This window comes from Eublepharis macularius, chromosome 7 (genome assembly GCF_028583425.1).
Source record: "Eublepharis macularius isolate TG4126 chromosome 7, MPM_Emac_v1.0, whole genome shotgun sequence".
Lineage (NCBI taxonomy): Eukaryota > Metazoa > Chordata > Lepidosauria > Squamata > Eublepharidae > Eublepharis > Eublepharis macularius.
This window is the reverse complement of record NC_072796.1, coordinates 20082080-20109649: the sequence shown is the minus strand read 5'-3', so window position 1 is coordinate 20109649 and position 27570 is coordinate 20082080. Positions and strand designations below refer to the sequence as shown.

At 48.6% G+C, this 27570-nt stretch overlaps 1 protein-coding gene across 2 annotated transcripts; it reads left to right on the top strand.

Annotated features, from left to right (window-relative positions):
• The first annotated feature begins 749 nt into the window (after window positions 1-749).
• LOC129333632 (lactosylceramide 4-alpha-galactosyltransferase-like) lies at window positions 750-26870 on the top strand. Of its 2 annotated transcripts, none has more exons than XR_008597432.1 (2): window positions 750-971; window positions 8195-9854. XR_008597432.1 is itself a non-coding variant. In XM_054985428.1 (2 exons), exon 2 carries the CDS (start codon window positions 23549-23551, stop codon window positions 24596-24598), a length of 1050 nt encoding a protein of 349 aa, XP_054841403.1. In that variant the 5' UTR covers window positions 750-971; window positions 23503-23548; the 3' UTR covers window positions 24599-26870. The 2 variants fall into 2 exon arrangements, 1 of the variants encoding a protein (XP_054841403.1); XM_054985428.1 differs by lacking the exon at window positions 8195-9854 and adding an exon at window positions 23503-26870.
• Window positions 26871-27570: the final 700 nt, after the last annotated feature.

Here is a 27570-nt window from a genome sequence, read left to right as displayed (position 1 = left end):
GGGTTATTATCAAGTACCTACAAGAAGTCCTTCTCTTTTCATCCATCTGGCTCCATCTTTCTTGAACCTGCATTCTGGAAAGAACAAAGTCAAAGCATATTAGCAAGTCTTATGGATGGTAAGTTGCACATTGCAGAAGGTCCTACATAAGGGAAATTGAGATACCCTACTGTTTGGATACTTGCGTGATAACGCATTTAACAACAAAACTCTGTGCATATATACCTCTCTTCTAGGCAAATTAGTGCCCCACTCAGAGCAGTGAACAAGTCAGTGTTATTGTTATCCCCACAATACAGCTGGAAAACTGGGCTGAGAGGAGTGGCTTACCCAAGGCCACCTACTGAGCTTATGGTAGTTGTGGTATTTGAACCAGCAGAGTCCTGATTCGCAGCAGAACAACTTAACCACTGTGCTACAGCAGCATTTCATTTGGCTCTATCTGTAACGTATTGTCTGGTTGTTTTTTTAAATATAATATGCTTCTGGAGCAGAGATGAAAAGGAAGACCGGTGTGATGCCTAGATATTGGTGGAATGTACAGACAAATAGCTGAGTTTCATGAAAAACAACAGATAGGTATATAAGTGTGTCAGTAACAAATAAAGGCTGGGTGCCAAGGAACATTGTGCACGTTGTCCAGGAACGCTATGTGCTGTACTCTGAATTCTTTCCTTGAAAATTGGATAAATGCAAAGGTGATTTCTAATTTGGTTCCCTCCCTTAATGCGTAACTGCATTCAGTGAACTAACATGTTTAAGCTGTTTTTCCCCAAAGAAATGTTTTAGTTGGAGAAAACAGAGTTCCCGAGAACCTCCCTGTGGGAAGCTGACAGAAATATCTTCTTGCTAAGAATTCCTCCCTCTCACACCAAGCAGCTGCAAATATACACCTGGTCTCCGCTTCCACTTTTGTTTTCAGCTACAGTTTGTCAGCAGACTGTTTCAACCATACAGAAATACGAGCAGGAGTGAGTAAATTCAGTTTGTAATGTATTGATAATTGTTTTGTAATCCTACGTATGCATATTAATCTGTAGCTACCTAACCTTTATAGTGTTCAGCAGCTGGTCATAGCCTCTTAACCTGACAATTTATTGGCGTAGCCAAGGAAATGATACATTTATTGCTCTTCAACTACACACAAGTGCTGATTTTATCCTTATAATTTTGCTTTGAAGATTTAATGATATTTTATCACTTCAAGAGTCAATAGTTTTAGCCAGAGATTTCTGCCAGTCAGCTTAAAATTTGATTTGCCTTAAACTTAGACCTTAGTCCGATTAACTGTATTTAAAGGGGACTGTTCCCCAATGTGTATCAGTTACTATTTTCCAACTGAACGTGAGAGGAGCAGGAGCGCTTGTGTTTAGTAAGTATAAAGACCAAATTTACTTTGCTGTAATGTGAAATGTACTCACGTGAAGGCTATATGCCCACTGTTAACACCAGTGCTTGCATGGACTGCTGGTACTCCTAAAACTCCGTTCTCTAATGTTGGACATTTCACTGTGGAATTTGCCAAGTAAAAAATGACTGCACATATGGACTGTCGGATTTTGTAACTATTTATTGTATGGTTGTTGTGGGTTTTCTGGGCTGTATTGCCGTGGTCTTGGCATTGTAGTTCCTGACGTTTCGCCAGCAGCTGTGGCTGGCATCTTCAGAGGTGCTACACCTCTGAAGATGCCAGCCACAGCTGCTGGCGAAACGTCAGGAACTACAATGCCAAGACCACGGCAATACAGCCCAGAAAACCCACAACAACCATCGTTCTCCGGCCGTGAAAGCCTTCGACAATACATATTTATTGTATATTTATTGCATTATTTATTGTAATTATAACATTGATTTATGCACTTTTGCACTTTGCACATTGATAAATTTGTGAAATAAGTATACAATTGCCTTTTGATTGTATTACTCCTGGAATTGTTTTTCTCCTGTTCTGTTATCCGGATGGTCTCCCGTTGTTGCTTTAAACTTAGAAAAGCCTAATGACTGTTCCTCTTGGAGGGGGGCACTTTTTCCTCATGTTGTTGTTGCTTTTGTGGTGGGTTAAAGTCAAGATAGTTGCTGTTGCTTGCTGTTTTTACTGAGAGACTTGCTGTTTTTGTGTGTCAGTGGGACAGGACTTTTTTCTGGGAAACGAGGTGGTGGAACTCAGTGGGTTGCCCTCGGATAAAATGGTCACATGGCCGGTGGCCCCGCCCCCTGATCTCCAGACAGGGGAGTTTAGAGTGACCTCCGCGCCGCTCAGTGGCGCAGAGGGCAATCTAAACTCCCCTCTGTCTGGAGATCAGGGGGCGGGGCCACCGGCCATGTGACCATTTTCAAGAGGTTCCGGAACTCCGTTCCCCCGCATTCCCCCTGAAAAAAAGCCCTGCAGTGGGACATAGCTTTTCTCTTGTGGGCATAGGTGTAAACAACAGGGGGGCTGAGAGGCTCAAATCCCCCCGGATTTAGCTGGGGCGGGGACAAGCAGTGACAAACTCACATGAGGGGCGCAGTTACAATGGCAGATGAAGCACAGGACTGTCCATCCTTCCTGTTCTATCATGTTGCAATTTCCATAATTTGCAGGGACTTTTTTCCTGTTTTTGGCTCATATGTATTTGCGTGTTTATTAAGAATTTATAATTTTTAAAAGGAATTGTAGTTTATATAAACAATGCACAAATAAATGTTACAAAATAATTAAGACTCTGAAGGAAGATTTTGAAAATCAGGCTCCTGGAAGGCAAGATTTACATGCTAGCAACAATATATGTGCCAAACAATGTAAGAGAAAATTTTTATGAAAATGTTTTCCAATCCATTTTCAATTTTCAAGAAGATAATGATCTTCGGAGACATGAACAGGGTAATGGATCTTTAAAAAAGACAGGTAAAAAAACCAAAGAAGGCAAACTTCCCAAATATTTGTTTAATATATGGAAATGTTACAATTGAAAGATGCTTGGAGGATCAAAAATCTGAATATTGGAGATTATACTTTCTTTTCTGACAGGCGACAAACACATTTAACGATTGATATGCGCTGGATATAGAAAACCTGAGTTATTTATATTGTTTACTCTTTCTTTTCTTTTTTGAAGTAATTATAATTGTTCTATTGTTTTCATTTTCTTTTTTCTGTTCTGCTTATATTTATAAAAATAAATTTTATATAAAAAAAGAATTTATACACTGCCTTAAAACACCTATAGCTAAAACACCTATTCCTATGGCCCACACTGACTAGCTTAGTCCTTAACCCTGGCTGGCTCCACCCACTTTCAATGTAGCAACAGTCAGATCGCAAGGCCTCCGTTGGACATATAATCTATACATATAAAGACAAGTGTCCTGACTGACTCATCAACGCCCAGCCCAAACCCCTGGACCTAGAAATGTGAAATTTGGGGAGAATGTTCCTTTTGTAATGTAGAGACTCACTAAGAAGGGGTTTTAAGAAATTCGCCTCCTAAGGGGGTAAAAAGGAGTCAAATGTGTTTTCCCAAAGGGCTACAGCTTCCCTGTGAGGCTAGCAGGCTGCTGCCTGCTTGTGCCCCACACCCATTGCCAGCTTGGCCACTCTTCCCTGATTCAGCCAGCCTTTCAAGGTCATTTGCATATGCAATCTAATTCGGGCTCACAACATTTCCCCCTTATTCCCCCTTCCTCAAGACAGTTGAAACACAGAGGTCATTTGCATATGCAGCCTGATTGATCCTCACCTCCCACATATTAAACAATCTGCAGTTGCTATTGGGAATCATTTAATGTGTCCTGAGGTAAAATGCACCTCCCAGTCTTCCCCTAAAGGTTCACTAGGATGGCCAACCTCCCTCTGGAGCCTGGCTTTCCTGTGTGGCTGGCAGGCTTCTGCCTGCTTGGACCCCCTCCCTCGATTGGTCAGCTGTGGAACCCTGTGTTCTGAGATAAAATAAGGTAAAGGAAACTGCAGACAGTTGAAGAAAGGCAGTAATTGGATTTAAAGTAATTAAATACCGTAGCAAAGCACAGATATCAAGCTAGTCTTACTATATAATTGAGTGCACATGTTTCAGACGACTCACTTTATACCCTGGTGCATCAGCAGAGGTCGCTGCCACAGAGGAAGGCCCAGACAGGCAACAGGACAGGGCAGGTGGCAATGCCCTCCCCACGCCTTAACCTGGCTGGTATTAGGTGTGGAGCAGGTGGCAATGCCAACCCCCCAACTTAACCCAGTTGAAAGTAGGAGCAGAGAAGGGGGCAATGCTTGCCCTCCGCCTTAACCCAGCTGGTATTAGTACCAGAGCAGATGGCAATGCACCCCTCCTTCAGCCAGCTGGTATTAGGAGTGCAGCAGGCAGCAATGCCCACCCCCTGCCTTAACCCAGCTGGTATTAGGAGCAGAGCAGGTAGCAATGCCCACCCCTACCTTAACCCAGCTGGTAATAGGAGTGGAGCAGATGGCAATGCCCACCCTCCGTCTTAACTCAGCTGGTATTAGAATGGAGCAGGTAGCAATGCCCACCCCCTGCCTTAACCCAGCTGGTATTAGGAGTAGAGCAGGTGGTAATGCCCACCCCCACCTTAACCTAGCTGGTATTAGGAGCAAAGAAGGTGGCAATGCCCTCCCCTGCCTTAACGCAGCTGGAATTAGTGGTGGCAGCAGGTGGCAGTGCCCACCCCCTGCCAACACCCATTTGGGATCAGGAGTGGAGCAAGTGGCAATGTCCACCTTGTGCCTTCACTTGGCTGGGATCAGGTGCAGAGCAGGAGGCAATGTCCTTCTTCCCTTCACCCAGCTGGGATAAGGAGCAGAGCAGGTAGCAATGCCCACCCTCTTCAACCCACTGGAATAAGCCACTGAGCAGGGGGCAATACACACCCCATCTTCACCCTGTCGGAATCAATCACCAAGCAGGCAGCCATCTCTGCTTCCCTTCAACCTGCTGGAATCAGGAGCAGAGCAAACAACAGTGGCAACTCCCGTGTGAAACTGCTGATAAAGAAGGAAACCCTCATGGGAGAAAAGAAAACAATACAACTCCTGGTTCAGTTTAAAGCACAAATGCTAATAGTCACTTCTATTGTTTCATATATAACCAATAGGATGACCAAATTATATCAAGAGAACTCAATGGTAAGTGTTCATATAACATTCATATAAACATTCATATAAGCAAGCAAGGAAACAAAAGTCCGGGAGAGTCACAAAAGGAGACCACACCGTATCTTCTCTGGATGTAACTGGTCTCATTATCCAAAATAAAGTCTCTGCCAAAGGCAATTATTATGTCCAGTTGCTTCTTCCAAAATAAAGACTGTGCCAAAGCAATAGTGTGTCCTATTTCTTCTTTACTTGTTTGTATAATAGCTGCTGTGGAGCTTTGCAAATCACAGCCTTATGCCCAATCTGGGGCCGGCTGAAAGGCTCAGATTTCGCAGAATTTCTTCCTCAGGAGTGTGGTGTAGGAGGACACTGAAAAATAACATAATACAAATAACATCTTCTACATTCCATCCTTGCAATGCAATGCAATTCTACGTATTTCACAAACAAATTAGGATTTCAGACCTTATCATTGCTGTTACGAGTCACTGCAATAATGTTCCCGGATAATGGCGGCTGTATCTTCTTAGGCCGCCCTGTAATAGTTCCCTTTGAGTTTATATTCACCCCCAATGATACACACACTCTCTTAAAGGGACACTCAAATTAAAGATACAAGGTGCAATTACAAAGTAGTTCATAGCAAAATCAGTTACAAGTGACAATTATAGGAAACAGTTTAACATTAATTTGCTGTTAAGTCCCAACGATTTAGTTGTTTTCAAGGTGTAAATCCAATAGGCCTCTTTTTGCAACAGACTATTCTGGTTGGCTTTTCCTAGAACACTAAGAACCACCACACAAAAATCTAATTCTGAATGATGTTTATTCAAAAATTGTTGTGTAAGTGGGGCCTCAAGGACATTATTCCTAATGCGAGATATATGCTCCAAAATCCGTGTCCTAAGTGGCCTCATGATGCATCCCACATATAATAGTTGACAAGTACATTTAATTAGGTACACAGTCCCCAAGGTTTGGCATGTAGCAAAATGATTAAATTTAAGTTGTTTATTTCCTATAGTAATCTGTAGGCCTTCCCATATCAGTCTACAGATGCCGCAGTGACCACATTTGAAATTGAAATTTGAGAGATCTTTCTGGTTCTCCAGTTGGTAATTTTGCATGAACCAACATGTCTCTTAAATTTCTTGTACACCGGTACCCACAAAGAGGACGCAACCCACAACCCTCAGTGTCCTCTACTAGTCTCCAATGGTGATCTACAATTCCCGTGCCTCATCTAAAACAATGTTTATCAAGCGCCTGATATCATCTGTCGGGTCTGAGGTCAGCGGAAGATAACTAGTTTCATCCTGGAGTTGTCTATGGATTTCTCGGACATATGTTGTTCGGTCTAAGACAACTATTCCACCCCCTTTATTGGCGGGTTTTATCACAATACTCCTGTCATTCTGGAGACTACGTACAGCATCTCTTTCCTGGCGGGAAAAGTTATTCCAGACAGTGGTTTGGTCTCTTTCTAATGTTGCAATCGCTTTTAATACCATGTATTCGAAAGTGTCACTTCTATGATCAGTAATGAGTGGTATAAATTTTGAATGGCCCTTTAAACGCTTAGGTAATGTAACAGTCAGTCCTCGGTCCTCTAAGATGCTGTTCTTAAAGAATGCACGTAATTTAATCTGGAGGACCAATTTGAAGATATCAATCTGTGTCTGGAAGGATCTGTAGGGTGGGGTGGGAACCAACTCCAAACCTTTATTGAGAATTGAAGATTCTAAGGCACTAAGGGGGCGAGAAGACAAATTAAAAATTAAGGTCTCATTCTGCCCCTTTGGAATGTTTTCTTTTTGCCTTTCTCTAAAAAAGGAACCCGCCTGCTAGGGTATACAGTCCTACTCCATAAATTCTTGCTACTCGGTCCCTCATCACCAGAACTATCAGAGACTCCAGATGTTTCTAAATCCGAAAGGAACTAACTGGATCAGCCCATGACACTTTCCTCTGGCTTGCCCTGTTAGAATTAGATTGGTCCCACCAAAAATACACTCGATTGTTGGCATAGTCCAGTGTATCCCTTTTGAATTTTGACCCTCGGCATTTATGAATAAAGCTTTGGATTGCAGCAGCGGTCTTTTGGCGTGTCCTTAGTGTGCCTTTGCTTTGGAGTTTGGGACCGTTCCCCCTGTCCTTTGCCTAAAGGCTATCCCCAACATATTATTAAGGATTGTAGAAAGTGGGTTTTACAACATGATAGGCAGGATGTGTTAAATCAGAAGTTTAAACAACGGGAGGAAAGGCTCATCTTCGCCATGGATTATACCCCCTTGGCAAACAGCATCAAACAGGTTGTCCTAAAATATTGGCCACTAATTGAGGACTTACCGGGATGCCAAGAAAAAACATTGGTAGCGCTCCATAAGACTAGGAGTTTCTGAGACCATCTCATAAGGGCAGATATCTTGAGAGAAAAACCGTCTAGGGATCTACCTATAGGTCACTTTAAATGCGGTAGATGTAACACATGTGATTTTGTGATGTCCCCCCTACAATTCAAAGGTATGGGTGTATATTGGAAAGCATTTTCAACTTGTAACACGCATAATGTGATGTATATGATTGTCTGTATCTGTAATCTAATGTATATAAGCTGTACAAGTAGGCAAATTAAGATGCGAATACAGGAACATCGATCCAGGCTGCATTGTGGAGTAGAGAATGCTCCGATGGTTTCCTACTTTAAAGAAAAAAGCCACAAGGACACTGACTTTCTTTATTCTGTTCTACATGTAAGTCACTTCAAGGATCCTCTTCGAGCACAACGAGATCTTCGCAGAAGGGAAGCATGGTGGATCCACAGACTATATACTGTTGAGCCACATGGGCTAAACATAAACTGTGACTTTTCAGCATTTTTATGAGGACTACCAGGAACTCTGGCATTTTAAGAAAGTCTATGCACTTAGATATTTAAGAATGAGTTACCTAATTAGCTGTGCTTACGCCTGAGAGCGAGCCGCTGTTATGCATGTTTTCTTGACTGAGATTAGAGCTGATTCATCTGTTGTAAGTATTTATTATATTAAAAAACTTGAGGGCTTGGTGCAATACTAAAAGTAATTTCATTTTCCATTATTTTTTCAGTTGTAACCACTTGGAAGAAGGGGAAGCCGGAAACGGGATGGTCATTTGCTAGCTAACCCGTTGTGGTTATATTTGAATGTTACTGTTTCATGTATTCCATTCAGTGAGATAGACCAGTTTTCTGGCAGCTTGTAATCTTTGTTATTGTTATACAAGCATCTTTGTTTCCTGAATAATGCTTTGTTGAATGGATGTTTGAATTTATTTTGGAATCAGCTTTCACATTTAAAGTTCCTTTGGCTAAGAGCAACAGCTTTAACTCTGTGGTTTCCTTTTGGCCCCCTCCCCTTTTCTTGCATGTTGCTACCTCCTTGCAGGAGCGCACGTTGCTATGGGCCATCAGGCTTTTGCCTAGGTTTCCATTTAGAGTTTCAATTTATTTCTTTAATGTACCTTTCAATATAAATTCACTGTTTTTGTAAATTTCTGTGAGTGTGTTTGTAATACTTTAAGTGAGTTTTTCTTTAGTTAGTTTAGTCACGTTTTCCTTTGGATTGTTATTGCTTTACATGACTCTCTCTACTAGGCGTGTTTGCAACTCCTGATTCCAGCTGGGTGAAGGGAAAACAGGCATTACCTTCTGCTCTGCGCTTGATTATGGCTGGGTGAAGGGGGACAGGCATTGCCACCGGCTCAAAGCCTGATCCCAGCTGGGTAAAGGAGGGTGGGCATTGCCACCTGTTCCCTGCTGGGTGAAGGTAGGAGCGAGCACTATCTCCTGCTCCTTGCCAGATCCTGACAGGTGAAGGTGGGCAGTGGGCTTTGCTACGTGCTACGCTCCTGATTGTAACTGGATGAAGGGGGTGCAGGCATTGCCACCTTCTCTGCTCCTGATTCCAGCAGGTTGAAAGGTGGTGGCGATTGCTGCCTGCTCCACTCCACCTGCTTTGCTCCTAATATATGGAAACCAAAGAATCCAAAGAATGTCCTTAAGGTGGTGACCCTGGAAGTCGTTGACAGAATTAGTGGTGATTCATTTCAAACAAGGCTTCTCCGCAGAGAAGCGTTCTGGATTTACAAACTGGATACGGTAAAACCTAAGGGACTGAACAATGAATTGTGTTTGAACTGTTTTTTACAAGGAATCCTTATGAATTAAATGTGGTTAAATTACAGCATGCTGTCACTTTAAGAAGGAGTGTTACCAATCGATCATTGTCAATTTTAAAAAAAGGGGGGCAGTTTGTAATGACTAATGCGGAAGAGAATATGCATCTATCTACTATCCAGGAGGAGAGAGAAATGTGTTGGTGATGTTTTCCCGTGGGGTGCTTGTGAGTATAAGTTATTATAAGTAATAGGAAGGGAGCATTATTTAAGGAGTATTATCTAAGTGGATAGCATATTCACAGGGTTGTGTTAACAACAGATGGCATGCTCCTGAAGAAGGTGGCACGAAATCTGCGTTCGTAGCCGGCCCCAGATCGAGCGTGGTGTTTTCTTCTCCCCTGCCCGGAATTTATATCACCACTGGGAAGAACTGGAGAGAAATTAGTAAAGTAAGAAGAAGGAATAAACGCGAGGAAACAAATTTGAACAGTAATTGCATTGTACCTGGGATTGTAGTGTTGTACTGCGCCAAATATGAATTTGTATATTAATGAATTTGTACACTAAGGAATTGTATATGTATGCATTATAATACTGGTTAAAGAAATAAGAGGCACTTGCACTTTGGAAAAATTGTTTAATTATTTATTATTGCGGTTTGCACATTGAGTGTCAACGTTTCTGTGGAAATTTCCTTTTTTTTGCTTTAACCTTGCACCTAATATAAGCTGGGTTAAGGTGGGGCAATGGGCATTGCCACATGATCTGCTCCTAATACCAGCTGGGTTAAAGCAGGGGTGGGCATTATCACCTGCTCTGCTCCAGATCCCAGCTGCTGAAGCGGGGGTGGGCATTGCCACCTGTTACGCTCCTAATATCCGCTGTCTTGAGGTGGGGGATGGGCATTGCCACCTGTTCCACTCCTAATACCAGAAAACAAGAGAGTACCACGGTAAAATGCAGGAAGACTAACAAACACGCCGTGATAAACTAACTAGCACCAAGGGAGTCAAATCAAATTTACTTGATATGTTCAAAATCAGTTAGATGCCAATAAATTCAATATGTGCATACAGATAGCTTACATGAATATAAAGCAAACCGTATTACAGTAGCAGCATTAGTATCAACATACAAATAGTATATGCATAGAAGTAGGTTACATGTGCAAAAGGCAGGGCATATTTCAATAAAAAGGTCAACAAAATGCCTATGTAGGTAAGGATGTAAAGTTCTTGTGCCTAACAATAGTACTAAATATCAATGAGAAAATGAATCACATGTACATAAGGCAAAGTATACATCAATGCTAGCAATAATACAACAAATTTCCTATGTTTTTTAAAGTGCCAGTGCCTGTAATTGACACTGTTGTCTAAAGAGTAGCCAAAAGTTCAAAAGTCATATTCTGATGGTTATAAGTAAATATGGTCTTCAAACATCTCCAAGAAAAGGCTCTGGACAATAGAAGGACTGGGCAACAACTGCTGCTTAGAAGTAGGTTACATGTGCAAAAGGCAGGGCATATTTCAATAACAAGGTCAACAAAATTCCTATGTAGGTAGAGATGTAAAGTGCTTGTGCCTAACAATAGTACTAAATAGCAATGAAAAAATTAATCACATGTACATAAGGCAAAGCATACATCAATGCTAGCAATGATACAACAAATTTCCTATGTTTTTAAAGTGTCAGTGCCTGTAATTGACAGTCTTGTCTAAAGAGTAACCAAAAGTTCAAAAGTCATATTCTGACACAGTCTTCAAACATCTCCAAGAAAAGGCTCTGGACAATAGAAGGATTGGGCAACAACTGCGATGAGAAGCCAGCAATTCACTCGTTTTGCATCTTCATCTAGGCAGTTGTTGTATACAAATTTCCAACATATACAGATATCAATGTCATTCCTAGTTCTTTCAATTAACTTCAGCAACCGTCCACCCTTTTTGGCACATTATTTTTGTAACACTGTTCATTCTTGTAATTTTCTTGCTGCTCTAGGGCCGTAATAATAAATTTGATTTGCTTTGCTTTGGAGAGGGGGTGTGGGCATAGGGCCCTAAGCAGGCCCTTCTCCAGGGCGGAGGAGCAGGTTGAAATTGCATCCAGAGAATAGGAGCAGGTAGGGCCCAGGGGAGGGGCGCAATGGAGTGAATGTGTTGGGGGAGCAGATGATGCGTGGGGGTGGGGTGGGGTGGGGTGGGGGGCATGCAACCTGGACTGGACCCACGAGCCTCCACAAGAACGGCAAACAAAAGCACAGCACAGAAGAATCCATCCAACTGGCTGCCTCTCGGCTTTTATGCGCACCACAGGGGCTGGATGGGCAGGAATTGCAAGGGAGGATTCCTTCCTTTCAAGCCCAGTGCAGTCCGGGGCATTTCCTCCTCTTGGCTTTGAGCAGCACCTGCAGTGTGAGGGGCTTGCGACTGAGCATTCTTTCTCCTCCCGCCCACCCTGAAATTGTGGCGGGTCTGCCCTTTAGGGCTCAGCTGAACCCTAAGACAAAAAAGTCCAACCGGCCATTGCTTCCTGACCAGCCCTCTTAGCTGGGGAAGAAGTCTTGGTTGTGGGAAAGGAGGAGCTGGCGGCGGTGGGGAACGGGAGGCTGTGCTTTTGCTGAGGGCCAAGCTACAAGTGACGTCTGACACAGGTTGGACACTTGTCAGCTTACCTCAAGTTTTGATGGGAAATGTAGGCGTCCTGGTCTTGCAGCTGTAATGGAGAGCCAAGCTGCAAGACCAGGACACCTACATTTCCCATCAAAACTTGAGGGAAGCTGACAAGTGTCCAACCTGTGTCATTCGTCACTTGTAGCTTGGCCCTGAGACACGTGCTGCTTCTTTCCACGGTTGTTGATGCATTTGTTTGGCTGCCGAGGGGGGCTTATCTCTTCGTGCTGGGCTTGGAGGCTCCTCAAGGTTCATCAGCAAGGGCTGCAGAGGGTCTTCTTTAGCTTCCCCTCCCTCCAGCTTTCTTGTTTTAACTGGAGCCGGCCAGAGGACTCGGCTGCCTCCTCTGTCTTTGTTAGTGTTTTTGTTTCGCACAGAGCTCATGGCCTGTGATCTCGCTGCTCTTAAAGTTACAGATACTCTAACTTTCGCACAAGCAAATCGATTTTGGATCCCCGGGATCTCTTTCCAATAGATTTGCCCAGTAAAGAGTGTTGATAATCTGGAATGAAAAGACCAGCTCTTGTCAAGATGATCTTGTCAGGGTAAGGAACCCCTCTGTCCTTAGATGTGAGTTCGCCCAGTGTAACACAGTTTATGGCGCAGAGACAGTAAACCAAGGCACGCAAAAGGAGAAATACTTTTTTATCCTATGAAACTCAAAGTTTGCAAACGTCTATAAAATAACAAATCCTCACTAAAAGGCTAATTAAGACTAACATAACTGAAACACTTAGATTAGCTGACTAACACTCCCACAGGTTGGTCTCACCAGTGGACTTCACAGCATGATAACAGGTCTTGTGATGTTCAGCCCAAGGCAGTGGTCCAGCAGCGTTCAAGGCAGGGAAAGCCGGCCCCCTTCTCAAGGGTGAAAGCAATCCCACCTTAAAGCAAATCTGGCCAGTCAGGGGAAACTCCCACTTAACAATTACTGCCCTCAGAAGCTGGTAAGAGGAGATAGGGCATAATGACACCCCAGTCATGCCAAACTCACACAGGTGAAGGCAATTTGCTGCTAAAACCCCTCTCAAGCCTGTAGCATGACTTTTAACAGCTCTTAAAGTCAACTCACGCCAATATATTCTTTCAGGCTCAAGTTCCTCTCCTGACAGATCTTGGGTGCTGTAAAAGCAGAGCTGACTGGACATTGGGGGGGGGGGGGGAGAATGAGTGTATGCTATGACTGAGAATGGGGGATATTTTATATTTGCTGTTAGATTATAGAGAGCTCAGTCTACTGAATCTCTTTACTCTGTTCTAGTTCCAAAAGCCTAACCAGAAGTTTCCCTGTACCCCATATGTGCTGCTACAGCAGTATTTTTATTTTTGAAAGGCGGTGCAGGTGAAAAGAGAAAGCAAGTTTTCTCTTGAGAAAACAGTCTCAAAGGCGATAGGGTATAGGGAAACTTCTGCTTAGGCTTTTGGAACTAGAACAGAGTAAGGAGATTCAGCAGATGGTAGAGGAGAAGAATCTTTCCTTGTTGGAGAAGAGCCTGTCTGTCTGCCTGCAATGTGGCCAGTATTACACAATACTGAAGGAAAGTTCATTATTGAAGGACTAGGGAGATCTCGTTCTTTTGCTCGGCTTTCCTGCATTGTACTGTAAACACAGAGAGTTGAAAATACACTTTTTGGTGGGATAAGTGATACACTGCCTCTGCATCTGGATGTTCCATTTTGCCATTGATAAAAACTTCTTTCCTCCTCTATGACTTCCTCCCTTTTTAAGAGAGCCAGTTTGGTGTAGTGGTTAAGAGCATGGGCCTTTCATCTGGAGAACCGGGTATGATTCCCCACTCCTCCACTTGAAGCCAGCTGGGTGATCTTGGGCTAGTCACAGCTCTCTGGAGCTCTCTCAGCCCCACCCACCTCACAGGGTGTTTTGTTGTAGGGATAATAATAACACACTTTGTAAACTGCTCTGAGTGGGTGTTAAGTCCTCCTGAGGGGCAGCATATAAATCAAATATTATTATTATTTTAAAGAAAGAAAATGTTCATTTTTCTTCCCACACATACTGACAGGCAGAAAATGGGATGCATAGCACCATATAATATTTCTTTCAGATTTTAACACTGTTGTTCATTTGATTTGAATCAGGTATACTGCCTCTGTACCTGGAGGTTCAATTTTGCCATAGTTGCTAAATTGTAATGCCAAATTGTGGTAGATATCCCAGAAAATTTAGAGGAGAAAAATTAATCTGTGAATAAGAACACAATTCTGGGTAAATGTCGGTATGACTCTCACCTCACATATTCTTCATATGTAAGGTGGGTGTCTACCAGGGCCAGAGGCTTGACATGTCATCTGAGGCTTAATTCTACTGCTTCAGTTATCTGCCTAGCATGCCCTTCTTGAGTTGTCCTGGAGATGCAGTTGAGATCTGAACTGTGTTAGAAAGCTCTGTGCTGGCCTAGTAAGTGTGCACGGTGGCCGCTAAGAGAGGATTGTATAGTTTTTAGTGACTTAACAGTGCAATTCTAAGCAGAGTTACTGCTTAGGAACCTCTCCCTCAGGACAGAGTTGTTCTTTAGTGTTCTTTTGCGTATTCAAGAGAGGAAAGAGAACGCATTTTGGCTATAGCAGGAGATGTGCCTGCTCATACTTCAGTAGCACCATCTGAAGATTGGGACAATTTGGAGACTTTATTGCATAAGGAGGCGAAGTTTCGTGCTCATGCTACTGCACTGACTGAGTATTGCAAGAACAATATGATTCCGAGGGGCCTCAGGATTAACAAACCTCCGGGTATGTTCAAAGACAACAATGCTTTTGTTAAACATTGGGCATCCATTCTGAACTGCTGTTCTTTTGACTTAATGCTTTTGCTAATTGAGACAGCTTTCATGGAGGCAGATAATGTTACTGTAGAAGTTAATGATTTAAAAGAGAAACTTAAAGGGACAGTACCAGATGATGTTTTCCTCAGTAGAACTAATGAGATAGATCGTTTGATCAAGGATTGTGAAAGTAAGTTACGTGATATCAAAAATAAGAAACTGACCAGGGATCGTAGGGACTATACTGCTGGTAGGATTTATTTGTGGGAAGGACAAGAGAGGAAATATTGTTGAACTAAAACTAAGAAGAAACTTGATTCTTGTCCAGCAGGTTACTGTGTAGTAAAGGAATACGCTTCACACCATGAATTTATTTGTGGCTTTTGATGAAGCTGTGAGCCTTGCAAAACGGGACAATTTAGCCAGGCAAACCCATTGCTAATCTCCTGCCGGGAGCAGCCGGAAAGAGTGGGCGCTCCCCCATCCTTTTGATTTTGTCCCTCGGCATTTATGAATAAAGCTTTGGATTGCAGCAGCGGTCCTTTGGCGTGTCCTTAGTGTGCCTTTGCTTTGGGGATAGCCTTTAGCCAAAAATTGCTCACCCAACTCCCCTCCACTAGAGCAAAAATCTTGTATCGCTGTGGAGTTTTGTCGCAAACGGACTGTATGGTAAGTTTTGATGTAAATGGGGCGGGTGAAATGAATTATAGTGCAGGTATGTGTCTGAGGAGCGGCTCCATGCCCTCGGACTGGGCTGCCCCCTCCCCCGTCGACACCCCCGCTGTGACCCCCACTCTGGCCGGCGCTTACCTGGGTCTGAGCCCGGGCGACGATGCGAGGGGCGGAGACACCGGGCCACCGGCCACGGCGGCAGCAGACGTCCCGAGCCAGCAGGAACTGACAGCCGCTGCCGCCGCACCGTGGCAGGAGCCCCGCCGCCAGGGGCACGGCGCGGCGAAGAGATGATGGCCAGCCCCGTGGCTTGCCCAGCAGCCCTCCCGGCAAGGCCGCGGGGGGGGCGGCAGCCGGAGGCCACAGGAGACGCAAGGGCCAGTCGCACGGAGCAGGTGAGCGCAGGGAGACGGCAGCGCAGGCGCGGCCAGCCGACGAGGGCCGCGCCCGCTGGGGAGGTGGGCGCTGGGGCGGAGACAGGCCCGCTGGGACGGCCCCCAGGCCGGAGGCCTGCCCGGCCGTACTGGGCCATGAGAGGCCGGGGCAACCGCCCCTCTGGGGGAGTGGGAGGAACTGGCAGGCAGGGGGCAGAGACCACCAGACAGCAGACCAATGGCATGAGGGTGGCTGGAGCCGGTGGGTGTGGCCACACCTGGCCCAGGTGTTGGGACTAGCCTTGGGGGCGGGCACAGGGGGAGAGGGGTGGAAGTGACACTAATGAGGGAAGGTATTTAGGGAAGGCAGAACCCCAGGCCGAGGAGGAGAGTGTATGGCCAGCTGCCCTGGTGTTGAAGGTGCAGCTGGCTGGGCAGAGCTAATTGCTGACTGGCTCGCCAGCTCAGATGGTGGCTGCCCTTTCTGAGGCCTAAGGGGAGGCACCCTCCACAGGGGTCCCCGGCACGCGCCAGCCAGGCTGCCCCCCCAGTCGGTCAGAGGCCCAGCACGGACCCGTCGCAGGCGCCCCAACCCAACCCACCGCCACTTCCACCGCCAGGGGGTGCCCTCCCACCTGACAAAGTGGTGGAGAATGCAGACACAGATCCCGCTGTAGGGCGACCCTTACCGTGCCTGCCGACCCTGCCGGGGTGGACCCGGTCCCGCAGCTATCTATGACGGGCCACCCTCAGGTCTCCGGCACCGGGGCCAACGCTACCGCAGACCCTTCAGGGACCGATGGACCAAGCAGCCACCAGCACTGGGGCAACCCCTGCACCGACCACTCTGCCGGCGGTGGACCTGAGCCAGCTTGGCCAATGGATGGCCGAGCAGCAGGGGCGGCTCCTCCGGGACCTGACAGCATAGCAGCAAGAGACCCAGGCGATGCTCCTCCGAGGGCTGGCCCAAGCCCTGGGCGGAGGCCCCGCCGGCCCACCGCTTGGCCTGAGTTGCGGAGCCCCCTTCCAGCTCACGAAACTGGGCGAGACTGACGAAATCAATGCCTACCTGGACGCCTTCGAACGGACGGCCGAGGCGGCCCAATGGCCCAGGGACCAATGGGCTTTCAACCTCGGCCCCTACTTGACTGGTGAAGCTCAGGCGGCGCTGTGGGCCCTGCCCAAAGAAGAGAGCGCCGACTATCGGACCCTGAAGGCGGCCATCCTCGATCGCTACGAGGTGACCCCGGAGTCTTACCGGCTGAAGTTCCGGGCCATCACCTACCGGAAGGTCGACAGGCCCCGGATGCTCGTCAACGCTCTCCGGGACGCTGCCTACCGCTGGCTATGCCCCACGAGGGAAGGGGAAAAGGGGATCATGGACCAGGTGGTCTTAGAGCAGTTGTTGAATATCCTCCCCCCGAAGGCCCGTCAGTGGGTGGCGTGCAGCCGGCCCGCGAGCCTGAAGGAGGCCACAGCACTATTGGAGAATTTCACGGCGGTCGCCAACCCCCGAGAGCAGGCCCGAGACCCCGGGACGGGCAGCCGTCCGAGCGGCCTGACATCTCAAGGCCCGGAGGCCCTGCGGCCCAGGCGAGCCCGGTTGGGCGCCCGGGAAGGCCTGAGCAGAGCCAACTTACCGACCCTACCAGCGCTGACACAAGAAGGGGCCTGGGGTCGCCCCCTCCCTGGCCCTGGCCGGGAACCTGCCCCGAGGAACCCCCGTGAGGACGAGGAACACGGGCCTTGTTTCAAGTGCAGCCAACGAGATCATTACATCCGGGACTGCCCTCTGATGGAGTGTGACGCCGGCAGGGAGGAGGCGTTCCCAGCGACGGCCCCACCCCCTCGCCCTCCATTGCTGCTGGTTTTGGTGGAAGTGGCCGGCCGGCGACTAACGGCGCTCCTGGACAGCGGCAATTCCATATCAATGATTCGTTCCCGCGGGATTACCGGTCGTACGCACCACGACAGTAGCTTGCTTCCATGGCCACTCCGAGACTTACCTGGTGGTCCACGTCCCGCTGACGTGCCAAGGGCAGACCTGGGAAGTGGAGCTGGCAAGGCTCACGGCCCTCCCCTACCCTGTGGTCCTGGGGCGGGATGCCCACGACTTCCACCACCACCTGCAGGCCGCCCAAGGCCCGGCCGAGGCCCTACCGGCGGAGGTGCAGGACGTCCACCCCACCGCCAGACCCAGCACAGCGGCCGGACTCCCTAACTGGCACACCGACAAGGAGTTCGTCGCCCGCCAGTCCGCAGACCCGACCCTCGAGAAACTCCGGGACGCGGTAGCGGTGAGTGAGCGGACGGTGCAGGACCCCAGGAGGGCGGGAAGGCTGCCGCAGATAGTCCAGGAAGGGGGCGTGTGGTACCGCCTCACGACGGGGCGAGGGAAGGAAATCCGCCAACTCTTGGTCCCCCAACAGTACCAAGGGACTGTCCTCCAGTATGCCCACGACCATAGCTGGGCTGGACACCAGGGGCCCAACAACAGCCTTGCCCGGGTGTTGGCCCGCTTCTTTTGGCCGGCCGTGGACCAGGACGTTAAGACCCACTGCCAGACCTGCGAGGCCTGGACATCGGGACGGCCGCCCCCACGGGCCCCACTGGCACCCCTGCCTGTGATCCACACTCCCTTTGAGAGGGTGGCTATGGACTTTATGGGATCCCTGCCCCGCACGGCCCGGGGATGTCAGTTCCTTCTCGTCCTCATGGATTATGCCACCCGCTACCCGGAGGCCATCCCCCTCCGGACCATGCAGGCACCCAGGGTGACCCGGGCCCTAATCCGCTTCTTCGCCCAAGTGGGGCTGCCCCGGGAGATAGTCACGGATTGCAGAACGCCCTTCATGGCCGCGGTCACCCGCCACCTGTGCCGGACCATGGGAATACGCCAGATCTTCACGTCAATCATCCCCAAACGGACGGCCTGGTGGAACAGTTTAACCAGACCCTAAAGCAGATGCTCCGGAGGCTCACCCACGACAGCCCCACCCAGTGGGACTTGTTTGTCGACCCCCTGCTTTTCTCCGTAAGGGAATCCCCCCAGGCGTCGACCGGGTTCACCCCCTTTGAGCTCGTCTATGGCCACAACCCTCGGGGGATCCTGGAGATCGTGGAAGGGCAGTGGACCCCACAGCCGCCCCAACCCAGCCAACCAGCGCCCGAATATGTCCGTGATCTCTGAGAGCGCCTGGAAGCCGCACGCGCCCAGGCCAGAGAGAACCTGGGAAGGGCCCAGGCGGCGCAGAAGGCCCGTTATGACCGGGGAACCCAGCTGCGATCGTTCCAGGAGGGAGACCGGGTCCTGGTTAACCGCCGGGTCTTTGGACCCGCCAGGCAGGGGGACCCGTGGCAGGGGCCCTTCCGAGTCAGCCGAGTGCTGGGAACGCACTCCTATGAGGTCCAGTGTGGACTGACCCACCGACAGGCCAAACGCCTGCACATCAATGAACTAAAGGCTTGGCGGGAACGACCTGGGGGGGAGTGCCAGTTGGCGGATGACCCCCTGGAGCCCATGGAGGGGGAGCTCCCTTGGACGACACGACAGCCTGCCGAGGTCGCTCTGGGTATCGACGCCGCCCTGAGCCCCCAGCAACAGGGGCAACTCCAGGCCTTATTAGACGATCTGCCAGGCTGCTTCTCGACCCGACCCGGACGTACCACCCTAATGGAACACGCCATTCCCACGACTCCGGGGCAAGTTGCCCGAGCGACATGGAGGCCCCTTCCCCGGAAGCAGTGGGGCGCGGTAGCCCGGAAGGTGGAGGAGATGCTACGCTTAGGGGTAATCCAGCCCTCAACCAGCGAATGATGAAGCCCCATTGTCCTCGTACCCAAACCAGACGGCTCGGTAAGGTTCTGCGTCGACTACCGGGAGGTCAACAAGGTGGCCAAGTTTGACGCCTACCCAATGCCCCGGGCAGAAGTCCTTATTGACCAACTCGGGACGGCGCGATACCTCTCCGCGCTATACCTCACAAAGGGGTATTGGCAGGTCCCCATGGCCCCTGGGGACCGGGAGAAGACCGCGTTCACCACCCCCCAGGGACTGTTCGAGTTCCAGGTGATGCCCTTCTGGCTGCACGGTGCAGTGGCGACCTTCCAGCGGCCCTGGCCCACTGCCAAGGGTTCGCCACTGCATACATTGATGACATCCTCATCTACAGCCCTGACTGGCCGTCCAACCTCCGCCACCTCCGGCTCGTGCTCCAGGCCCTACGAGATGCGGGACTCAAGGCCAACCCGGCGAAGAGCCACCTAGGTTTCCAGGAACTTAAATACCTGGGGTTCCTGGTGGGCCGAGGACAGCTGAGGCCCCTCCCAGACAAGGTGGCCACCCTGGAGGCCTGCCCGAGGCCAGGGACGAAGAAGCAGCTGTGGGGTTTCTTAGGGCTCACGGGCTATTACAGTAAATTCATAGCCCGTTACGCCAGCCGGGCCAGCCCCCTGACCGATTGCCTGCGGAAAGACCAGCCTAACCGGATTTTATGGACCCCACAGTGTCAGCACGCCTTCGAGGACCTCAAAACAGCTCTGTCGAAGGCACCCATCCTCCGCAACCCTGACTTTGACAAGCCCTTCATACTCCAGATGGATGCGTCAGACACCGGGCTTGGGACGGTCCTATCACAGGAACATGACGGCCAGGAACACCCGGTCCTCTTTATTATCCGGAAGCTGCAACCCGCCGAGAGGAAGTACGCCGTCGTGGAGAAAGAAGCCCTGGCGGTGAAGTGGGCCATCGGAGCGCTTCGGTACTACCTCATCAACAACCCCTTCACACTCGTGACAGACCACCCCCCCTCCTCTGGATGTCCAGGCTGAAGGACCACAATGCCAGGGTCTTACGCTGGTACCTGTCGCTTTTGCCTTTCAGCTTCACGATACGCCATCATCCCGGCCGACAGCACGCCAATGCCGACTTCCTCTCGCGGATGTTCGCCAGCGACCCCAGCCCCGACGCAGCATCAAGGGGGGGTGTCCGAGGGGCGGCTCCACACCCTCGGACTGGGCTGCCCCCTCCCCCGTTGACAACCCCGCCGCAACCCCCTCGCCGGCCGGCACTTACCTGGGTCCGAGCCCAGGCGACGATGCGAGGGGCGGAGACGTCGGGCTACCGGCCGCAGCGGCAGCAGACGTCCCGAGCCGGCGGGAACTGACGGCCACCGCTGCCACGCCGCGGCAGGAGCCCCACCGCCAGGGGCATGGCGCGGCGAAGAGACGACGGCCACCCCCACGGCTTGCCCAGCAGCCCTCCCGGCAAGGCCGCGGGGGGGGTGGCGGCCGGAGACCACAGGAGACGCAAGTGCCGGTCGCATGGCGCAGGCGAGCGCAGGGAGACGCCAGCACAGGCGCGGCCGGCCAACGAGGGCCATGCCCGCCGGGGAGGCGGGCGCCGGGGCAGAGACAGGCCCGCCGGGACGGCCCCCGGGCTGGACGCCTGCCCGGCCGTACTGGGCCATGAAAGGCCGGGGCAACCGCCCCTCTGGGGGAGAGGGAGGAACCGGCAGGCAGGGGGCAGGGACCACCGGACAGCAGACCAATGGCATGAGGGTGGTTGGAGCCGGTGGGTGTGGCCACAGCTGGCCCAGCTGTTGGGACTAGCCTTGGGGGTAGGCACAGGGGGAGAGGGGTGGAAGTGACACTAATGAAGGAAGGTATTTAGGGAAGGCAGAACCCCAGGCCAAGGAGGAGAGTGTATGGCCAGCTGCCCTGGCGTTGAAGGTGCAGCTGGCTGGGCAGAGCTAATTGCTGACTGGCTCGCCAGCTCAGACGGTGGCCGCCCTTTCTGAGGCCTAAGGGGAGGCACCCTCCACAGGGGTCCCCGGCACACGCCGGCCAGGCTGCCCCCCGGTCGGTCAGAGGCCCAGCACGGACCCGTCGCAGGTGCCCCGACCTGACCCGCTGCCACTGCTGCCGCCAGGGGGTGCCCTCCCGCCTGACAGTATGCATTCCTGTCGGTAGGCTTTCGGAAAGGATGCACACATACCACATTATCTTTGGCACGGTAGACCGTAACATCTAGGTAATTGATGGAATCATTACCACTCGACCATGTAAACTGGATGTTTCTGTGTACAGTATTCATCCAATTACACAAATCCGGAATAATATGATTATTGGACACTATCAAAAATAAATCATCAATAAATCTGTAAAATAAAATTTGTGAAAGAAAAAGGTTTTGCGTGGGATTCTGAAAAAATTGATTTTCCAAACGCGCCATGAACATGTTAGCTACGTTGGGTGCAACTGAACAACCCATCACAACACCACGTGTTTGGATAAAGAATTGGTCTTGAAAATGAAAATAATTATAACTAAGGACTATGTCCAATAGTTCCATGAGAAATGAGGTAGAAGGAACCTGAGATTCACGTTGGTCTAGAAAAAAATTGATAGTAGAAAGAGTTTCATCATGTGGGATGTTGGTATATAAAGAAATCACATCCAAGGCAACAAAGGCTGCCTGTTGGGGGATCTGAAGTCCTTCCACTGCATGGATGAAATCCCGTGTGTCCTGTATATAGGATTTCGTCTGCTTCACAAATGGCTGACAAAATAAATCTAAATATTTGGCTAGGGGTTCGAGAATAGACCCTGACCCCGACACTATTGGGCGACCGGGAGGGGGGAATCCTGGCTTATGAATTTTGGGCAGTATGTAAAACAAGGGGATTCTCGGAAAAGGGTTAATTAATGCCCTATGTAGTTGTTCCGAGATCTGGCCCCTTGCTAAACCCTCATCCAGAGTGTTCTTAATGATGCCAGCAATATGTTTAGTAGGGTCATTGGGAATCTTTTTGTAGTTGTTAGTATCTGAGAGTTGACGTTCTGCCTCTCCTACATAATCAGTTTTATTCAGAATGACAATAGCCCCTCCTTTGTCTGCCTCTTTTATGACTATCGAGTCATCAGCTGTTAAAGAACATAAGGCCTCATATTCATCACGTTGGAGATTAGATTTCCAAAAATTGTGTTCCTTTTCAAGCACTTCTATCTCTTTAAGAACCATAGATTCAAAGGTCTGAATCCTGTGATTAGTAGAGGGTGGAATGAAGGTGGAGCGTGGGCGTAAATTAGATGGAACACGTTGTGTAGATGATGAATTTCCAAAAAAGTCCCTAAGTTTTAACAATCTTACTAATTTGAATATATCTACCCTCGTCTGGAAAGCGTTGTAACACGGGGTAGGTACGAAGCCCAGACCCAGATTTAACACCCGTGTTTCCACAGGGGAAAGGCTCCTAGAGGACAAATTAACAACTAGGTCCTCTTGCCTCTTGTTTCCTGAATAATGCTTTGGAATTGGAATCAGGAGTTGAGCTGGTGCCCCCCCTTTTCCTGGCCTGTATCAGACATGCAGCAGGTAGCAAAGCCCACCACCCCTTCACAGATCAGGTGTGAAGCAGGTGGCAATGCCCACCCCCCTCCTTCACTGGCTGGGATCAGTGATGGAGGAGGAGGGAATGTCTGCCTGCCCTCTTTGACCTTTCGAGATCCCATTGCATTTTCCCCCACAACGGTCATTGTTTCTAGTACTGAAATAAAGTATCTTCAGATGTCATATTCACATATCAAATAGTCTACAATAGCCCAAGATTCTCCAATGTCTATTCATGAATGCAAAAGAAATTCAGCAATGGAGGGGGGGCAAATACATTTCAGCTCCAAACACCATTCAAAGATTTTGTGATGTATTCTGATCACGGTGTTAACTTTTAATTATTTTTATCTTTTTTTTGCAGCTGATATGGGCTTTACTCAAAGTTAAAAACTTTGAGCAAGCAGACCATGTGCAAAGTACTGAAATTAACCAAAGTGGTGGTCAGCCCCAGACTCTGGGCTGTGCTTGTTGTCATCTGTACATTTATCTCCTTCAAGTTTTCTTGGAGAATGACCTGGGATGCCAAAGACAAGAGCCAAGCCTACAGCTTCCCTGCTGAGTTTAAGTGTCCGCTCTCTGTGCCTTCTCCCTCTCCTTCATCTGGCTGGCCTTCTCCTTTGTCCAAGAATGTGTACTTTGTGGAGACATCAGAAGAAATCAAACCTAGCTTCCTGTTTATGTGCTCTGTTGAATCAGCAGCCAGGTTTCACCCAGAATCCAAAATTATTGTCCTTATGAAGGGCTTAGCAAAGTACAATATTACTTTAGCAAAGCACTTGAACTTTCCCTTGTTCAGTTGCTTCACCAACATCGAAATCAAGCCTTTGGACATGAAGGACCTTTTCTTGGATACTCCCCTGGCTGACTGGTATTTGCTTGCCCAACAGAGGAAGGGACCTTATTTCTTGCCCATTCTTTCTGACGCCTGCCGAATAGCCATCATGTGGAAATTTGGTGGAATCTACTTAGACACAGATTTCATTGTTCTTAAGAGCTTGAGGAACCTCACCAATGTGATTGCTATCCAGTCAAAACATTTACTCAATGGGGCTTTCCTGTCCTTTACACCAAGACACAAATTCATAGAGCTCTGTATGAAGGACTTTGTGGAAAATTACAACCGTTGGATCTGGGGGCACCAAGGCCCACAGCTCTTCACCCGTGTTTTTAAGAAGTGGTGCTCCAACCACAGCCTCCAGAGCAGCAAAGGGTGTAGAGGCATCACTCTTCTCCCACGAGAAACCTTTTATCCCATCCGCTGGCAGGAATGGAGAAAGTATTTTGAAGTGATCAAAGCTTCAGAGCTTACTGAGCTATTGAAAAATACCTACGCAGCCCATGTCTGGAATAAGATAAGCAAAGGAACACAACTTGATATCACCTCTAAAGCATTACTAGCTCAGCTGAAATTCCACTATTGTCCTTCAACCTATGGGCTAATGAAGACCTATCACTAAAGGGAGACATTGTTGCAGACTTCTGCTACAGATAAAGACACAAGTGAGCTCAACTTTTTTAGCAATTTGGCTATGTCTGTACTTGCAGAAGACAACGCTGCCACTAAGCAGTAGTGATCAACCGAAGCTTTCAAAGAGCAAAATCAGAAACCGTGACTCCTTAAGACAAAGCAAATTTATTTCAGCAGAAGCATTTGTGTGTCTGAGCTTACTTTGTCAGAAGCATATGGCATGGAAAAACCTTAAAGATTTTGATAAACAAAATCAAGGAAGGGGAAGGGAATAAGGGCAGGAGTTGCAGGAGAGAGAGACCTGTTGTAAATTACTCAGGTGTGAGTTCTTGTGTAAGGGACTGGAATTGACATGGAATGATGTGATTGCAGGCTCTCATGGGGCACAGACAGCAATGTCCGCTTTAGGGACATTAATAGGGTCTTCTTACTATCATGTTGTAACCATTTAAGAGAAATTAAAGGCCATTTCCACACATCCTTAAAGGGACGGCGCACTCACTGAACGCTGCTGGCTTTCCCCCTTCACTCCACACATCTGCAATTTCAAAATGGTAGCAGGATGTTCGGCTTTTGTTTTCTCAGCACCTTTTCTGGGAAGGTGCTCAAAAAACTGGAAGCCAAACAGACTGCTATCATTTTGAAATCGGAGAAAATGGGGAAAAGCCAGCAGCGTTCGGTGAGTGGGTCGTTCCCGTAAGGACGTGTGGAAATGGCCAGATTGTATCATACTGCATCTCCCTCAATTAGGTGTTGTTTACCCTATTTTCTTACACTTGATCACACTTCCTCTGTATTCCATAAGAGGCTGGAATCTCTGCCATCTCATAGCATTCATTATGTGTATCAGCCACACACTTGATGTCTTAAAGGTGCCTGTTATGACCTGTACTTTCTTTGGGGTAGATTTTTCTTTTAATCTTCCCCTTACACCCTCTGGGTAGTCTGCTGCCACCAGGAATATATTATTCCAAATTTTTTATTCAAATTCCCCTTTGCTAACGTGTTTAAGCGTCAGGCTCCTTCGTGGTTCTATGTGGCCCTGAGGATAGGAATGGGATATAGCAATGACGCTACACTGGGATATAACAAAACAAAATAAATGTTTATTTTTCAGGAAGCGTATTGGTTTCATAAAAGTAGTTCTTAGTTCTTAAAGTTACTTCCTATAAACTCATTCACACAGATCTCTTCTAAGGCTTCACACACAGTTAGCCTCCTTCACTAGACTCAATAGTTCTCTCACAAATACTTCAAATATAGGCAGCACACAGCTAGCCTCTCTTTCTCTGACTCTCATTCACAGAAAAATTAAACCTGCTCAGGCAGCACACAGCTGGCCTCTCTTTCCCTGACTGAGTGTCCTTTCACAAACATGCTCAATTCAGGCTCCACACATGTTATATTTCTCTCATAAACACTTCAACATATTCAGGCAGCACACAACTAGCCTGCTTTCTTCTGACTGAAAACTTTCTCACTACTCTCCATCTCAAACTGCATTCGTTCCCCCCACACTCTCAGTCATCAATCAATCATATCACTCACTCATCCCTCTCTCACCCCCACTCTTCACCTAGTGCAAACCAAGCATTTAAAGACACATGCAGCCATTTACTTGGAATCATTACAGTGCCACTTGATTTCTTCTTTATTTCTGTACAACAAAAGCATGGCTACCCTTTGAAATTATTTCTAAGAGTGGTTAACAATTGTACTTTCCACCTTGTTCTGAAATACAGAATATCCATTCAAGTCCATGGAACTGAGTTCTGTAATAATAAAAAAGAAGCTTGCAAGGTAAAACAAAACCAGTGGAGGGGGAATCAAAGCTTGAGCATAAACATTTGCAAACTGTTGTATGGACTTTGGTGTTGCGCTGGTGTTGTGTACTGGGCTGAGTTGGCCGAGCAAGGCCTCTAAAGTAGTTACTGTATTGATTGTAATGCACTATACTGTGTTGAGCTTAAGGTTCAGTCAAGGCTCCCAATGCCTGCATTCTCATTGGTCCATAATCCCTGCAATATCACTGGTTACTTTCTCAAGGCAGCAGCCAATCGGTTCTATATAATAAAGACCAATCCGTGGCCTGCCTACTTCATACATTGTATATTGTTTATGCAAATGATGGTATTGTAAAGTATGTGTTCTCATTGGCTATCAGTTATTCTTGGGGTGGAGCTGCTGTATATATATTGAGGGCTTCTCTTCAGTCTGTCTGTGTGTGTTCTGTTCCTGCTAAATAAAGAGCTGTTGAATTACCTCATGTCTGAACCCACTATTTAACAGCTGGACTTTTCTTTGGCTGAACCAACACACAACATTCTAAAAAAGGGAGAAAAGGGTGTAGGTAGAGTAAGGTACTCAGGTTGAAATCAAAGCCTTGAATGAGCTCTCCAGATAGTTGACATACTTGAGTTAGTGTGCCTTCCCCCTATTCACAATTCCTGTTTTAAATGCCACCTTCAGCAAGCATGGGAAAATGTCAGGTGTGTGGGCGCCCCCTTGCGGCGGGGGGTGGCGGCGGGTCGGCGCGGGACGCCCCCGGCGGGTCCGTGCTGGGTCCCTGTCAGTGGGTGGGGAGGAGTTTCCCCGGGTGAGGGCCGGCTTGGTCCCTGGGCGAGTCCCCCTCAAGGCCTCAGATGGGCGGCCACCGTCTGGTCTGGCGTTGCCAGCCAGCAATTAGCTCCACCCGACCAGTCAACCTTCCAACAGCAGGATGAACTGGCCCAGTCACATGCGACTCTCTCCTCCGCGGCCTCGGGGCTCACCTCCCTAAATACCTCTGCCCCTTATGGCCAACCCCACCCTTCCCTTCCAGTGCCCGCCCCCAGTGCCATTCCCACCACCTGGGCCAGGCGTGGCCACATCCTGCTGCCCCATCCGCCCTGGCCCCATTGGTTGCCTTGTCCCTGCTCCCTCCCTTCCTTCCCTCTGTCCCGCCCCCTGTCTCTTCCTCCC